This window comes from Chamaea fasciata, unplaced genomic scaffold, assembly GCF_029207755.1.
Source record: "Chamaea fasciata isolate MVZ Bird 193981 ecotype frontalis unplaced genomic scaffold, bChaFas1.0.hap1 SCAF_4, whole genome shotgun sequence".
Taxonomy (NCBI): domain Eukaryota; kingdom Metazoa; phylum Chordata; class Aves; order Passeriformes; family Sylviidae; genus Chamaea; species Chamaea fasciata.
Genome location: NW_027094089.1, coordinates 20787279 through 20805144, shown reverse-complemented (window position 1 = coordinate 20805144; position 17866 = coordinate 20787279). Strand labels below are relative to the sequence as shown.

The following is a 17866-nucleotide window of genomic DNA, read 5'->3' as shown; positions in this document are numbered from 1 at the left end:
GTCTGTGGGCATTCTGCCTGCTATAAATCCACAACTGCAGGATTTGTTCCTATTAAAAAGCATTTACGTAGCTGAAAAAAATAATGTCTGTGGAGAAATGTTGAATTTATAACTATGGAAAATACTGTAAGTGAATTGATGATGTTGTATTAAGTGACATTTTGAATTGGGATTAACAAGTAAATTCTCATGCATAGCTTCTTGGCTCAGAAAAATAAGTCAATCACAGGCTGGGATTCCTTTTTATAAAAACACTTAGGGCAAAGGGGAACAGAAATGTTTATAGCACTCTAGGCCCACAGAGACACTGACCCCCATAACACTGAATGTAGTTACTCAGGTGAGCAAGAGCCACATACTGTGGGCGAAATGTTTTTATGAAAACACTGAAATTGGACTCTGACACTACTACTGTTACACGATTGGCTAGATGCCTTTTGTTTCTTGTTTTGCCTCATGGTGGCCCTGCTTGTCCCACTCTTATTCATTCCAGGCAGTACTTTACCTCACAAGGAGCAGCCCATGTAAAGGGGCACCAGCCCTGTGATTTACGGGCTTACTATCTCTTCTGTTGTGTTTACACAGCTTATACTCAAATAAGGCAGCTAGGAGAGTATGGAACTCACATGTAAAATGAAAAAGATATTCTGCTGGGAGAAGAAGGAAATCAAGAGAGATCTGACCAGATTTTGGTGCTGTAAACACATCTGTAGGGTCACCATAAAGCAATGACTACAAAGGTCAGCATTTCAAAATGTGTCTAAAGAAAATGTTTTTGCAAGCTTTGTGGTAAAGATGGCTGGCGTGTTGTATATTGTAACATCCTGCTTAATCTCCTCTATGTTATATGGAGTCATTTATGACAAAAAATGCCTGACATAACTTACAGCACAGGAACACACAAAACCAGCTTCACCAGGGTGGATGTTTATGTAATCTTCAAGAACACTCTGAAGTTTGATTCAGTAATCAAATAAAACTACAAGAGGCACATTTCTCAGAGACACTACCCATCTTTGAATTTCTGAGCTTCTTTATTTTACCGAGCCTTGTTAGATAAATGTTGATGATTATTTCTGTACCTCATGTTATCTGCTGTTTTCATTCCACTTCTCGGTTGTAATTGCACAAGCACTTTGAGCTTTCTTTATTTAATTGCGGCATCTTAAAGGTGAGCAGATGGTCACCACAGGAGTGCAGGTTTCCCATTCATAGCCTGTACAGTGAAGGCAACAACAAAAGTTAAGTTTACACATGCTGCCCTGGCAGTGACCTCTGTGCTGAACTAAACAAACCCCTTCTGTAAAGCCAGGAGCAGTTCTCTTACTTTTCGAATGCAAACCTGGCACTCTCTAGCAACCATGAAACATCAAACCATGCAGCCCTGCTCTAGCTTTCAATATGTGCTGCTGTGGACTGGACTGGGTATTTTCCAAGCTCAAGAGGAGCTAGCTCTTCTCAAGCTCAGAAAATACGGAGTCCACGTACTGCTACAGGGGACACAAAGCTCCACAGAGCACCATCCTTTAGAATATCGCAGTCAAAAAGCATCAGGTGTTTCAAAGCCACTTTCACAAAACATCCTGCAAATTTCACATCACTTTATTCCAGAAAAGGCTAACAAAATCTGAAGCATAGCAGTTTTAGGCCAGTAAGTATAACTGAACAGGGATTTTCTTAGGACTAGGTAGTGTTGTCCCAGTAATTCCAAAAGTTCATTTTTTTTTTTCTTTCCCCCCCCAGTAAAACAATCTCAGACCTCTCCTTCACTGAGGTAAACCTCTATTGCTTGGGGTATGAAACTGTCTCTCAACACAGTGGGAAATGACAAAACCTGGCATCCAGACCTTCTTGGCACAAGGGGCTCAGAAAGATCCCAAAGGGACACAGGCAGGGTCACTGTCAACTTCCCCGTCGACTTATGCTGTGCACGGGTAACTTTCCGGGTGATGAGATGGGAGCAGGGCTGCCCTGCTTGTGCCCTGTCCCAGTGCCCTTCAGGCTGCCGCCTGCATCCCCTGGTGCTGATGCTGCAACCCCTCCTTCCCCAAATCCCACAGCCCTTCCCCAAACCCCTGAGCCCTCGGGGCGCCTCAAAAGCCTTCCTTATGCAGTAAAGGACAGCTTAAGCGGGCCGGAGCAGCCCCCAAAAAACATTAGAGAAAAAAAATGAAAGTGCCATGGGATCCTTTACTCGCCAGGTCCGATTGCGGGGACTCGATTGGCAAGAGAGGGCAGCAGCCCAGCGGGAAGGTACGGGCAACACACACATCAATGTTAGATGTACGCGATAAGGACACCCCCCGCCTGCCTGGCCGCGGAGGTGTGCGGGACGGGGGGGGGCCGCAGGGAGGGGGCGGGCGGGAGGGAGCGCCCGAGCCGGCTCCTCCCTGCGCACAAACCCGGCCGCGTCGCGCCGGGCGTGCGGAGACACCACCGCCGCCGCTCCCGCGCTACTTAAGCGGGCAGGGCGCAGTCCGGCAGCCCTGCGGGGAAATCCGGCGTGGGGGGGGGGGGGGGGGGGGGGGAAGTGATCATAGTAATAGTCATCCATCTATAAGAGAACGAGAAAAACAGAGCCGAGATGCTCCGTCCGTGACCCGCAGGCGGGGTGGGGAAGGGCAGGTTGTGAATCCGCCAAACACCTGAGAAATAAAGCACGAGCGAACAATTTCGAGGCGGGCGGGGAAGGGGGGGCCGAAAAGTTTGCCGGAGCTCGGGCGTCTCCAGGGGGGGCGGGCGCGATGCCGCCCTGGCTGCTCGGCAGCCTCTGCTGCGTGCTGGCGGCGCGGGCGGCGCTGGGCGGCGGCCCCGCGGGCGCGGAGGAGGAGGATAAGCTGATCCGGGTGCTGGTGCTGCTGCCGCAGGATGACGCCTACCTCTTCTCGCTGGGGCGGGTGCGGCCGGCCATCGAGTACGCGGTGCGGAGCCTGCGGGAGAGCGGCGCGGGTCTGCCAGCCGGCTACGCCTTCCAGCTCACCTACGAGGACTCGGCGTGCGGCAACCGCGCCCTGTTCAGCCTGGTGGACATGGTGGCCCTGCAGCGCCTCCGCCCCGACCTGCTACTGGGGCCGGTGTGCGAGTACGCGGCGGCGCCGGTGGCGCGGCTGGCCGCGCACTGGGATGTGCCGATGTTGTCGGCGGGCGCGCTGGCCGCCGGCTTCGGCGCCAAGGGCGGCGAGTACTCGCACCTTACCCGCGTCGCGCCCGCCTACGCCAAGATGGGAGAGATGCTGCTGGCCCTCTTCCGCCACCACCAGTGGAACCGGGCTACACTGCTCTACAGCGATAGCAACCCCGAGCGCAGCTGCTACTTCGCCATGGAGGGCGTCCATGTGGTCTTCCAGGAGGAGGCCTTCCATATGGCCGTGCACAGCTTCGACGAGACCAGCCGGCACCTCGACATCGACGACGTCGTCCGCGCCCTCCAGACGGGCGAGAGGGGTGAGTGGCGGCGGAGTGCACGGCCGGGCTCCTCCATGGCGTTCGGTGTGGGCTGGGGCGGTGGGAATCCCGCGGAGGAAAGGACCTGCGGGAGGGGAAGAGTCATGGTTCGTCCCCGCCCGTGGGGAAACCCATTGCGGTACTGCGACGGCGGCCCTAGGCCAGGCATCCCCCGACGGATGGGAACAGCAGCCCGGAGTGAAAGCTCTGCTCACAGAGTTTTGCCTCCCGACGGCGTAGAGAGCAGTTTGCCTTCGGGGACTACCCGAGGAGGGCTTTGTGGCATGGTAAGAAATCAGCTTTCTGCTGACGGTCTGGTTTACCCAAAATTATCCACGTCTGCAGGGTAGCAAATCCGTTGCTAACTCTCTTAGATTTTTGCAGTGATTAAGTTCAGGGACTAAGCAAAGGTGTTTTCCTCTCACTCTGCTGTGCCTTACAGCGGGAGACCTTTTCTCTACTTCTGCCATTGGGAATCCCGTCTAGTACCTTGTAAATAACAAATGCATTTAAGGGAAATGGCAATTTTAGGGGATGTATGCATGCGAAGCTCCTGAGTGCATGCCGTGATATTGTCACCAACAGTTAGCAAGACACTGTGGAGGTAAATGGCTTGTAAAACACCTGTGACAGTCATGTCTGGGCTGGACGAGCTCACTTTGCATCATGAAGCAACAAAACAAAGTGCTTTGGAACGTGCAGTTTTATGGTTAGATGTGCTTTAAAGTGAAATCTTGCCTAGCAATGTGTGGATGGATATACGGGCTTATCAGAAACACGTTTTCTGTGAGAGGGTTTTACCAGCCACAGGCTTCCCCAGTAAGTAATGCAAAAAGAAAATATGTATTCCAGGAGTGAACTGCAGGGTGAAGTTAAAATCCTTAGATGTTTTCCAAGAAAGCCATGGATGTACAATGCCCTTCATGTAATTCTTACGTACCACGTTGTAGAGTGTTAAAACAGCATCAGAACTGGACAGATAAAGATTATACTGTGTATGGCAGGCAGAACTGGTATTATGGTGCTGTAGACTGTGAATGGAACAGCCTTGCACTGCTGATGTTATGCTGCTGTGAAATCATTGACATGCCTGAGAGTGTGAGATAACTGAGGTCTAACAGTGTAGGACTCTTTAATTCCGTATCCACTGAAGCAGGTGCTTAAAATAGAGCTTTCCTTTTAAGTACCATTTGGGGAAATATAATGAATGGCGAGAAATAAATGTGTCAGTGCTGGAGGAAACCACAGTGTGGGGAAAGATGCTTGTCAAGCGTATGTGTGTGTGTGTGGCTTTCCTGATGCTGAGAGCGTTTCAGCATGCTTTCAGCAGGAAAAGACAAGTGTTCACCCCAGCCCCACTCTTCACACCATGCTGACAGCAAAAAGAGCTTGCTTTCAGCCTGGTCTGAAATGCTTTGCTGAGCTGAGACATTTGATCTTTCACAATTATTGCAACTTGCAAATGACTGAACAGAAGCAGCCCTCTTCTTTCTCCCCATTGTGCCCTGTGGGGTGCCTCCTTCCATCTCAGCTCTTCATTTGTCCTCTGACTCCTGCTGCTCAAGTGGGGCCCTCCAGCTTCCACTTTTGCCTTTCTGACCTTAAAGTCTGACTGCAGGAATGACCTGGCAGGTTACTTTGGCTCTGCTGCTCATGGCATCTTTGAGGTTACCACAATATTTTAAGAGTTCTGCACCATGTGGAGGGTGCACCAGATGAGGTCTGAGGATCAGTCAAGGTCTCTATTTGTCTTGGGAACTCACTGGAGATTCCCCGAGCGGGACAGCAGGACTTGTGGACAGCAGCACACAGTCCAGTGCACTTTCTAGAAATGTTTTTGCCTGGTTGGTTTCCTGTTTTTAACAACCACTGACACTGTCCTTTGCTCTAAGCCCTCACCTTCTCTGATTTTCAAGAGCTGCTGGTGTTTGGGGTCCCACCTGAGTGGTCAGCCTTCACAGAACTCCCTGACTGGCAGTGGGCTTTCAAGCAGACACAGGATTCTTGCTTAAAACTCTCCCAGAGCTGGGACAGAAACTGCCCCACCAGCCGTCCTGTGGGAAGCAGTACAGAGGCTGACCCCAGGGGTTATGTTGCTGCTGGCTGGGGGTTTGCACCAAGCTTGCAGGTGCCTGGGAGCAAGAGGCTTACTCAGCCATTCACCCCTGTGTACCAGGCACTGTGTGCAGTCCTTGGAGCCATGGAGCCATGTGGAATGACTGAAGTCTTGGAGCCACACACCGGAAAAAAAAAAAAAAAAAAAAAAAGAGAGAGAAAAATATTATAATAAAAGCTAAGTGCTTGTCTGCAATTAGTTTGATTAGTAGTTCAAGCTTCCTTATACGCTCAGGTAAACCTGCTGCAGAGTTCATGTTGTAGGCTCAGGTTTACTGTAAGGTTCAGAAATGCAGGCCTGTCCTTAAATGTATAAGCATGTAGTCCAAGGGATGCATGTAGCAAAGGGAATGCTTATTCCTTTAAACTGGAATTAAACTCTAAAGTATTTTCAGGCTGAGTCAATAATCCTAGTCAATAAATTCAGCATATTAGTATTACTGTGGTATGTGTGTATTATGGTGCAGGGAGAACATTTTGTATGGGTTTGCACGTTCACGTTTGTACATCCACAATGGTAAGGTACAGATGCAGCTTAAATACATAATTTACATTTTTGGAAGATTGTAAGAAACATATCCATAGCTTATTTGCTTCAGAATCTTGAAATATATAATCTTTTCTTTCCTGCTGGGTTAGAAACCCCTTCCAAACAGTTAATATTACTTCCCTTACATTCCTTTAGAGGCTTACAAAATACGATTTAATGTATGTTAAAGTGGTTCCCCACGCACCCTCTTTCTTTTGTTCCTTTTGCTCAATGTCTTTTATTGATTTTATGGGAATCCCTTTGATTCAATCTACAGATTACAGTTTTATGATAGAAGTAAATTACAAAGGCAAAGTCAAGGAAGAATTGGGAGGGCAGCAAGGAAACATTTCAAAAGGAAATCACTCACCTATACCGAAATTAAGAACAGTGAGACAAATTCATCCCTGATGTGCATCTGGAAAATATTTGGTCCAAATTTTATTGTAAGAAAGTGTTTTTCTTGTTCATTTTCCTTCATGCTAATATACTTCACAATGGTCGTGAAATGTGTCTTGCTCTGTTGCTCTGGAAAGCATTATATTACTCTGCCATAATCAGTATGACAGAGCTATGCATGGTATAATTCTCCTGAAGCGTGGGGTTGTACTAGAACATGAGTCACCCCCGCGGCGCATCTGGAGGTTTATGCCTGTGATGGCATCTAACCAGAAAGGCGATGGGAGAGGATTCATTGTGTGCGAAAAGATTTGGCCTCTTTGGCATTTTCATTTCTTATAATAGAAAACACTTCCACCCAGAAGAGCCGAATGCGGTTTTGATTCATTTTTATTGTTGTGTTGAAAATATTTGCATACATTATTGTAGCTTTTGAGTCCTGCCATGTGTGACAGCGTTCTTGGAAACATGCATGCAGTTGGTTTTGAATCACTGTCCTGACTGGATCTCTTATGCCTCTGCTGTAGGATACAGTCCTGAAGCACACACTGACAAAATACTTTGGTCCTCCCTCTGATACCAGGATCTTCATACGTGCAGTCTTGTGACCTGTGTAAAAGCTTGTAGTTTAACTTGCTCTGTGTGACAGTTCTCTCCCTATTGCTGAAGATCTCACCTGTTGGGATTCTCCTTTCCTTTTGCAGAAGGAAGGAGTAGCAAAGGGCAGTAGTCCCCCTGCCCAGCAGATCTGGGAAGGGATCTGCCAAGCACAGTCATCACAGTGGGGGTCACAGTGCCCACACAGGGCACACCTGTGGCCTTGTAGGTCTCATGGTAGCAGCAGAGCGTCTGCCTAGCTATTGGCCCATGATAAATGGGGCTCTGTGGTGTTTGTACCCACCTTTAATCTTCATGCTTATAAAATGGTGCTTGGTTTTTCCATTTAATAACATTAAGCATGCCATCACAGGTTGTTGCCTAGGCTTATTGTATGGTCTCTGGAGAGGAAGTCACGTTCTGGAAGGATTCATACCACTGTCCCTATTGTGCAGGTGCTGCTCTCCCTTAACTGCAGAGAGATGGTAAAATCTAGGTCAGAGACCTAAATATTAGGTAGTTGAGGTGTAGGCAAGTTCAGTCTAATCAAACTGTTCAGTGGAATGGAAATTGAAATGGTAAGGTCGTGGTATTTCCATCTTCATCTTATGTCCCCTTAGAAGTAACAACAGAAACTTGTGGTTGTGGTCTAGTCTACAAATATATACAGCTAAAGAAATTTGGAGCCAGAACTTACCACCTTTTGCAGAGGTGAAAAAACAGATCACACAGAGGCTCTATTTAATTATATTCAGAGGAGACAAGGAAAGAGGAACTGTGTTCACTACCTGTCTTGTCAGCTCTTTGGGAAATCGGCTTTGTTTGCAATCTGTGCTTTCATGTTTGTTGCAAAACTGGGAGGACAACTGGTGTCACTGTCTCTGGCAGCATTCTTGCTTCAGAGGCTGTTCTTTGAAGTTCTTGAGCTGCTTCTTATGTATGTTTCTCATTTTCTTCCAGTTGTAATCATGTGTGCCAGCGGTGACACTATCAGGAACATCATGTTGGCTGCTCATCGGCAAGGAATGACCAACGGGGACTATGCTTTCTTCAATATTGAACTCTTCAACAGCTCATCATATGGTAATGTTTTTTCTTGCCCAAGTATGTTGCAAAGTCTTTTGTAAACTTGGTAGTATTTTTAGATTTGTTAGCCTCAAAACATACAGCACTGAGTCCCAGAAGACACCACTGTCTCTCCTTGTTGTTGCAGTTATCTTCCACTTGGGCTATGGTGTTGCAGGAAATAAAAGACCTTGTGGCTATAGTTGCTGCTGGGTGGGTCACAAGATGCCAAATATGCTACAGCAATTACTTATTTAATTACTATTTGGGGAAGTAGCACCAGAGACATTGGTTGTGGTGTGGGTACTGCATTCTTCAGTGTGTGTGCTCAGGTCTAGGTAGGTGACTTACACCACCCCCAGCCTTGTGACTGCCAGGTCTCAGGGCAGGGGCATTCCTGGCAGCCTGGTGACTTGTGGACTGAGCAGATGGCTGGAAGGAGTTAGCAACATCCAGCATTGCAGCTGCAAGGTTTGGGTCTTCAGAAATACTTTCTGTGCTGGGACATCTACACATCTAATTTATTTATCTTTTGATCACAGACTCTGTCTGCAAAAATATTCAGCCATGCTGTGTTAAAGGCAAAGCTCTGGATGGGACACAGGCAGTCCAAAGTTTCTTGAGCAAAGTGATTAAAAGTGGCTGTTTACACCCATAAGTAAAAGGGGTAATTTTGATCAAACTAAAACATGACTTCAAAATGTAAATTAAATGTATATTCTTTTTTAAATATACCTAATATACCTGTATGCCAGAATATAATTGTAACTGCATGTTACATCAGTGTGTGACAGGCACTATACCTGCTCTCAGCTGGTGCAGCTGTCTCATTTAAATTCTAAGTAATGTTGGAGCAATATGTTTGCTGAGATCAAACATCAGATGGCTGAAGCTGGGGCAGATTTTGTTGAAGTGTAATATGGCTCTTGGAAGGAGCAGATTCTTTTGCAAGTGTAGAGAGAATAATTTCTTCCATGAAGACTGCTTTAACTAATCCACTAGAATTACAAATTCATTTCAAGTGAAAAACCAACTAGAAGCTGAGAAAAAAAGGCAAAGTGTGGGGGTTTACTTTCTTTAAGCTGCAAAGGCTGACCAACAAAAACAACTGAATTAAAAAAAAAAAAAGATATTTTTTTAAAATTAATCTGTTAATTGGAAGTTCTCTTTACATAAACTTTCTATTACTCATCTGCTACCTCTGAGATTATTCCACCCTAAACAGTGCTGTGTGGCACACTTTATAATGAAGGTATGCAGCTATGAATTCAGAGATCTAGATATGTACAGAAGTACAGATGCTGCTACATACATCAAGATTGGCTAAAGGATGCCAAATTTTGCCAGGTAAGAAGGAAATCACTCAAATTTCTGAAACGTGAAGCTGTAGATCAAGATCAAAGCCAATGTGGGAGCCTCGTTACCACCCTCTTTGCATCACAGATAGTCGAGTTTTCTTGTAACTTTTCTGAGGGATTGATGAGAACTGTTGGACTTCTGATGTAGTGTAGTTAGTGTGGCATTTCCTGACATTTGTTTTAAACCAATTTTTCTGCTTGTGGATGTGTTTTCCATGTAGAATGAAATGACTGTGCATCAGAAGTTGTCTTTTGAGCAGATGGTCATTGCATGTGAAAAGCAAACACAAGAGCAGTGTAGAGAAATTCCCCAAAAAATCCTTGTTCACAGTGCTTTAGGTTTTGTATTTCGTAAAACCGAAGAATGGGTGAGATTGGGTAATTGGCACTGTCTTTGTGTTTGGATGACTTTATTGCAGTTTGTTGTTGCCCTCTGTTCTGAATATTTCTTAACTTTTCAGAAGAGCAGTCTTATTAAATGCCAAAATTGCAATAATTGTACACAAGTATTGTAACAAGATGATGTCTCACAAAATAATCCATGAAGGAATTTAAGTATGTAAATTATTCTAGGAACACTGTTATGCAAGTGAACCTTTCCCAGTCCCAGCATTGGGATTTAAAGAAGGAACATGTACAGTGTCCATGACAGAAGATTACTTTCTATTAGCACTACCTTATTTTTTTTTAAATTTCTTTTTTATGTTTATAGTCTCATGCTTTTTAGCTATTTGTTTGCAAATGCAAAGCTATAGCAAAGTCCTCCGTGCTGTAGTCGCTGCTGTAGTCTTTGAATCCAGCACCTCCAAAGTTCAGGTGCCCAGCTAGGGCACAAGCTGTTCAGCTTTGAGGCTTCTGCAAGGCTTGTGCTCTCTTTTGGGGAAGGTAGCAAGATGTGCTTGCTTACAACTGCCAGATGTGCATTTCTTTCTCTTTGAAAACAGTAGAGGACAGGTGCAGGCACTGTGAAGGGAAGAGTGGGAAAACCAGACAGTGGGATGTTAGTTGCTATCCAGTGTCTCCACTGGGGGTGATGAATAGGGTCCTGTGTAAGTGATTTTGGCCTTTTATTGGGAAACAAATCCCTCAACCAAGGCATATGTATTTAGAGCTCCTTCCTAAAAAAGTTAAATCATTAAATGAAAAATAGCAAAGCTCATGGTATGTCTAAAGATTACAGTCCTAGGTAGTGCTGGGCTGTGGTAGATAAGGCTTTCCTGGGGTGGACAGGAGAGGTGAAGAAGCTTTGGTGCTCCTTTGTATCCTGCCCTGTGTGGGGACTGACAGAACTGCCCTGGACCCAAAAGCTGCATTAGAAAGGGCTTATCCCCCAGAGGGGTGCAGGGCCTTTACTCCTTCCTTGGTGCTCTCTGAGGAAAGAGGGCAAATCTCCAGTTAGGTCCCAGCAGCAGTCCTCGGAGGACAAAAAGCAAGCCCTGTTTACCTGCTTCAGGTCCAAGAGTCTGTTCTTGCAGCTGCATGATGCAGCTGGGAAGCACAGTGCAAGGAGCACCATGGGTTTTTCACCTGTACTCCATCTCCTGTAACATCTCTACAACTTGCTTCTCTTGGTCCAGATGACACTGTGGTCCTCAACCCAAGCAAAATAACCTCATCCTCTCTGATTTCAGGTTCCTGTGTGCCTCCAGGTCACCTTGGGAATTTAGCATTGGTTTTGTCTTGGCTCATTTAGCCATAATGGGGTTTGTTGCTGTTGTTCAAAAAATAAAGACTGTCTAGCTTTTAATTACTTGTAAGCCTTTAAAGGCTCACTGCTTGGGGCTACCACTGTTCCCTCTAGCCTTTTAAAGTTATCATTTACATCAAATAGCACAAAACCTGCTCCAGAACAACCTTTCCACTGACCTCCTAAAGCTTTGGATCAGGATCTCAGGGCCTGCATAGGTCAGGGTCTGTTTGTCAGAAGGACTTCTTTGCTAATAAACAACCAGTCAGCTATCCTGCTTTTAAAAAATGTGGTTTCTTTACTGGTGGTCTGAGTTAAATTGTTCCCTTGCTGCAACACAAAACACATGTAAACACAGGATTCAATTTTATTTCTATGGTATTCCTTTCCCATTAAAAGCAGGGCTGGTCTGGCAGCCATGGCACACATAGTTTTGTCCTTGACCACAGTGGGAGAGCTCACCATCTGCCTCCCATTCAGGGTGATGATCATGCTTTTGACTTTACTGGTGCCTTTCTGACTGTCCAAGAGGAGTCATGTGTAACAAAAACTTTCTGCTTGAATCCTCCCTCACTTCCTCTAACTTAAATATCTCAGCATTTGAGATCTGGCATATGTGTTTGGCTCCGAGATGCCATCTCACACTTAGGATTTATTCCACCCTTTTAAAATAAGCAAACACAGTGTGGGATTAAGGTTGTCCTTTGGTTTGCACATTTACTTTTTAGCTATTCCTCACTGCCTGATTTTCTGCACATCTTGAAGAAGGGTCTGTTTTCCTTTGTACTTTACCCTCTCCCCAGTGATCAGAAAAGGGGACTTTTGGGTGGGAAAAGGAATCCCATAATGGTATGTAGTTTGGAAATATGCTTGTTTCCCTCTTTAGGAAATGGGTCTTGGAGAAGAGGAGACAAATATGACCTTGAAGCCAAGAAAGCATACACATACCTCCAAACTGTCACTCTACTGAGGACTGTGAAGCCTGAGTTTGAGAAGTTTTCCCTGGAGGTGAAAAGTTCTGTTCAGAAGCAAGGTCTTCATGGAGATGACTATGTAAGTACTTGATGACAGTCTTCAGATCATAGCATCTTCAAAAACATGCTCCTAATTAAAGCAGAAGTGGCAGTGAGACATTATCAGGACAGAACCACCTGGGCTCAGTTGTAAAATTGTTCTGTTGCAGGGGGTTTTCTTGTTGGGGTTTTTTTGGGGGGGGAGTTTTGGGGGTTTCTTTTGTTTTGTGGGGTTTTTGTGGGTTTGGGGGGGGGGCGTTGGGAGGGTTTTTTTGGTTTTTTTGTAGATAATGCAAATTGCAATGTTAGACTTGGTCTAGGTGCACTATATCTGTGCACCAGCATCCATGATAAATTGTTCTGTGCTCATCTCCTGGTTCATCAGCAGAAAGGTTGGGTAAAGGCAGGTCTCACTCTAACACCACTAAGTCTTCTTAACAGGCAAAGAAATTCTGCCTTTGTTTTTTTTTTTCCCCAAGAATTAATATATTTTTTAGAATCTAATCTCAGAAAGTTACACTATCTGCATTGCATGCGAGAATGAGATAAGTGGTCTTATTTCTCAACAAAGCATATTTAGGTAGTTGCTGGTTTTTATTTTAAACTGTCTAAAATATCAACAGAGTCCTTGCAAGTTGCTTTAAGCCTTGGGGAACACCACTGTCTTCCAGAGGTGGACATGGGAGACCATGCCTTTTTTTTAACATCTCAAAATATAGGAAGAAAATGCCTTTGAAAATTGCTTTTGAGCTAGTGCTAGGCTAATTCATTAGATATTTTCATAGAAAAATCGTCTGTGGAAGCAAGAATGTACAGATATAGCTGCAGGGATTTCTGCATGCTGATACAAGTACTTCCCAGACAGTCAGCCTTCTCCGTGGCACAGTGTAAACTTTCCAAATACGCTTATAAAGAAAAGAGGATGGAAGAGAGTTGGGTCTGTCCTCAGCTGTAGGAAATGAGAACCTGAAACTCAAGAAAGCAACCCAAATCCTTAATTTTCCACCTTTGACTTAGGCTTCCATCTCATCCCTTTGCTTTAAGCCTTGTGTCCATCTTTAGTTCATCAGCTTGTGCTTGAATGTTATGTTAAAGAATGAATCACCTTTCCTGAGGTTTATTGTATAACTTTGGCTACCTTTAGAAAATCTGTGCTTCTTAGAACATGAATGTACTTTATTTAAATATTTTATCTAAAATGTTAAATTTGAATCACAACAGTAGTTTATATTATTCCTGTGCTACTTTCAAAATCTAGTCATAGTCTTTTGTTGGCATGTTTTGTTTGGGTTAGTGGCGAAATGCCGCCTCACAATTTCAAGGTGCGTGCTCTCTGAGCAGCAAATTTAGCAAACCTGCTAAATGAGTTCTGAAGAAGACCATGGGCCTTTAATTTGTGCTGTTCCTCCCATTTCTCTCTGTGTCCTTTTGCAGATGTCACTTAGCAAGCTATGTCCTTTGAAAATCTGCTATGTGCCTTTGGTTGTGGTTGGTGAGAAATGTGATTTTAAGTACTTAAGATATATTCATCTACAGTATCATGGCTTTTTTTTTAGTATGGGCAGTGTGAAATCTCCCCAGATTAAGAAAAGCCTTTTACTGCTGAGAGTCAGGGTGCTGTCTTGTGGGCAGTTTGAAGGCAGACAAGAGGGTGCTTTTCTCTTTAGGGTGGTGACCCACTGCAAGCCCTGTGCAGCGTTCATAGGGGCTGCATAGATACAAGCCCTGTTCTGGTCAACCAGAATTGGATCTAGGGGAGAGAAAATTCCACTGTGCCAGCATGGGGGAGATTTTGCAGGCTAATGTGTTTGCTGGGAAGACTCCTTCACAGCTGCACACCTACTGGCAGAAGTCCTCTGTTGTCATTTTTCATCCTATGGCTGCTGTGTGTGCTGTCAGTGCTCCTGGCTGTCCTGGTGCAGCAATGGGGGCTGGCTCCCTACCATCTCATCCTTCATCTTCTGCCTGACTCTGAGGGCTGCCTCTTCCTGTGTCCCATTTCCACCTGTGATCCAGAGTCCTTCACCTTGTTCCAAGCACTCCTTCACACAAAACCTTGAGCTTTTGCTAGGCCCAGGCTATTTGCATAGGCCCTCTCCTGCTGCTGCGTCTCCTGCTCCTCTCCCTGTTCTTCCTTTCCCACCTGACTTTCTTCTTGCTTCCTGATCTGTTCTTGCTGGGACACAGAGTACATCCTGTGATCGGTGCGTGTTCACCTACCACAGATTCCTGCCATCTGAAACGTCAGCCCTTGGCTCACAGGCAGCCTCCATGATGGAGGCCACTGGGATCTGGAGCTCTCTGCAGAGAAGGTGCAGGTCATTGCTGTGGGGAAAGGAGGTTTGGTTTCAAATGCAGAGTATCCTGGTATTAGATGGATGCTTAACTAAAATAGACTTCAGCAGAGCCTCCCCTACCTGCTTTTTCACTTTTTATGGTAAAATAGAATGTCTAAGAAAATTAGTTTCTGGTGAGTATAGCTGAAAAAACCCATAGCTGTGTTTCTTCATTAACAGCGTATGAACTTTAACTTTCTGGTTTGCTTTTCATTGTTTATGGTGAATAATGCATTTCCCCACTTCGGACAGTGCGGAAGAGATGGATCATATTCCCTTAACTGATTGTCCTGGTGCCCTCTTCAGTGGAGAAATGCTTTGGGGCAGCCTTTGGGATTAAGAAAAAAAAACATTCTGAAAACTAATGGGTAAAAATAAAAAGCCAGACTGAAGGCCAATTCCTTCCCCTCTGAAAAATTTCTGGATTGTGGGCACCCATTAAGTGTGCTTTCTTTGCAACATGGGAAAAAAGTGGCCAGGGTATGCATTAGAGAAAGCTGTGTCCTCCAAGGGAAGACAGAGAAGGAAAAGTCCTTGAGCTGAGTGGGTGGGAAGTGACAGAGATGGATTTTGCTCTGCTGGATTCTGCTCCTGAAAACAAAAACTATGTAGAATGATAATCAATAGTACAGCCCATCTCAAGTCACATCCACGGGTGTTGAAATATAGTCCTCATTCTTTTCTGCAAGCTGTGTCCCAAGAGGAGATGCTTAGAGGTTTGTATTTGAAGCATTCAGTGTGTCTGCTTTCTGTGTGGATTTTTCCAATGTCATGGGAAAATGGGGCCCCAGGCCCATGGTCTAAATTATCTCATAGTGACGGTAACTCAAACAAAAGTCATTAGTGCTGCCATTTTGTCCTGGCCTCTTGCCAGCACTAATCCTAAAGGCATTATTATCTACCAAAAATGAATATCATAAAAATGGAAAATAAGCAGATGACAGAAGGAAAGATAAGGGAGACAGAAAGGGCAAAGTCCTGAAGCAGCAGCTGTCCCACTGCCAGATGCAGAACACTTACAGCCCTTGGAGGAGTAACAGGTCAAAGAGTGTTAGCTGTCTTCATTTCCAGCTATGAAATCACACAGAAAAGAGAAAAAATGTGTTTTGGGTGCATCTTTCCCAGCTCAGAAGTTTCTGTTGTTTCTGCATCGCTGTTATGCTTTGGAAATGGGAAAGGTGGAAGAACCTGTGCATTATGAGGGAGCAGGAAAGCGTGGAAAAGAATTTCTCCAGGAATCTCTCTTGTGAAGTAAAAAGCTTCCTTAAGAACCTTCAAACTAGACAGCTTTGAAAGTAAGAGTGGCGGAATGATTCTGAAAAAGCATCTTAGAAGTATTTAGGTTGCACAGCATGGCCAATGGTGATGTTCCCTGTCTGCAGTATCCCATTGCAGCAGCAGCTGCCTGAGTCTATTAGCAAATACTGTTAGTTTGCCTGTTCACCAGTCTGAGTGTGAAAGCAGTAACTGTCATGTTAATGTAACCCAAAGAAGTTGGGTTAACTTTATTGCTTTAGCCCACATTAACAAGTGGGCTGAAGCAATAAATCTGCTTAGCCATTATTTCAGCATTCAGCAGTGTCTCATGTTTTTTCAAGAAACATCCTGTAGTTTTGTAGAAAGCCTGACCATTTTATTCTGTGCCTACCTGAAGATCAACTACTTGGATAAAATAAGTAAAAAGGGAGAATTTATTTCAAAAATCTAATCAAAATTTGGTTTCAGGAGTGCAGTAGAATTGCTTTAATGCTTTTATACAAATTGTGGCAGTTTTCTTACTTTTGTAATGTTAATGCATTAACAAGACATTAACAGCAGGGAGTCCTGTTCTCTATAAACCAGCTAACCTTGGTTTAATTGCAAAATACAGAGCAAGCCCTGCTTGCAGACCTATAGCCTAGTTGAGGCAGACAGCAATGGGAATTGCATGCAATTACTTGAAGGAAGAATTTAAAACTGCCTCTAAATGGGTGTGTGAATAATTCCCAACACATACTGTAGTTAAAAATGTTTATGAATAAACAGTGTTTCAGTTAAAGTATATGCATAAGCCGTTTTTATTAAATAATGCTGAACGCTTAATGAATTGGTGGTAGGGTGCAGTTTGAAAGTTCTTAATGCACCTTCTGTTCCTGACTCAGGTCTAGGATTCAATAAATGCTTTTTTTATGTCCAACCCAGTATTCTGAGTTCAGATGATTTTACAGCCAGGAATATTTGCTCTTCTGAGGTTACAGACCACCCATGGCTTGTTTTTTCTTCTCATTTAAAAGCTGCAAATGTAACTAATTGAACAAATATTTCTGCTGTGTTAACTACACGACAGCATTGTTCACAAGGTGGATGCATGGGGCTTTTTTCTACCCACAGCCTTTTTCACCCTGAAAATGAGCACTGGGAGAAGGGAGCTGGAGCCTGATTTGCCAGTAAAGTTATCTCAGTGAAGGAATGAGCTATGTAGATTAATTAGATCAGCAAGATGCCACTCCCTACTAGAAAGGGGAACTCTGTTTTATTTAACATTTTCAGCCCTCTGAAAGGAAAACCAGTGCACTCAAGAGCAACCTTTCTAGCTCCAACAGTTGCCTACAAAAGCTTCATGGGAGGTAGCTGTGCTCCTAAAGTTTATCCTCTCATCCATAACATCTGTGCCGGACTCTTCCCTGTGTGTATTCCTTACGTCAGCCTTTTAATTAGGATTGCACACCAGCTAAGATAAGGCTGAGAGAAGTGAGCAATTCAGTCTTCTGGCTCTGATGCTGAAAATGTAACTTATTCAGCAATGTTCTTCTCACTTGTCTTTATTCAGGCACAGGCAGGCGAGATTAATGTCAGGCAGTCTTTTGTGTCTTCTCACTGCGTAAGGACAGGACGGGAGAGAATTTTGAGGAGATTTAAGGAGGGAAAAGAAAAAAAAGAAAGAACCCCCAAACCCTGCCAGGGGATAATTTGTTCAAATGAATGGGTCTATTCAGCTGCTGGAGTGCTTTGCTAATTGTGTTTGAAAGAATAAAAGCAAACCACAAGCTGCTTTCAGCAGCCGGAAAAAATAGTTTCACATGCCAGCTTATTAACAAGATGAATTCTATTAGTAAAACATTTTTAGGATTTTCACGACCAACCCTTCACCCCTTGGAATTAATGAGAATGCCTTTATTTTCTGTAAGAGGAGTGTTGACCTGTGGACCGCTAAATTTGGTCAATACAGCAGACGCTGGTTTTTCCCCCCTGAAGTTAATGCTTTCTCAGTGGTATAAAAGACCAGTGTGATCCATGTCAGGGTCTTAGGCAAAACTACAGTGTAATATTAAGTTATTTTCCTG

General features: G+C 44.6%; 1 protein-coding gene across 2 annotated transcripts in view; it reads left to right on the top strand.

Moving 5' to 3' along the window:
• The first annotated feature begins 2532 nt into the window (after positions 1-2532).
• Positions 2533-17866, top strand: part of NPR3 (natriuretic peptide receptor 3) — a 45647-nt gene continuing 30313 nt past the window's right edge. For both annotated transcript variants that reach the window (XM_066181042.1, XM_066181041.1), the window contains exons 1-3: positions 2533-3444; positions 8045-8167; positions 12081-12247. In XM_066181042.1, coding sequence (XP_066037139.1) covers positions 2745-3444; positions 8045-8167; positions 12081-12247 — 990 coding nt within the window. In that variant the 5' untranslated portion in view covers positions 2533-2744. The remainder of the gene's footprint in view (positions 3445-8044; positions 8168-12080; positions 12248-17866) is intronic.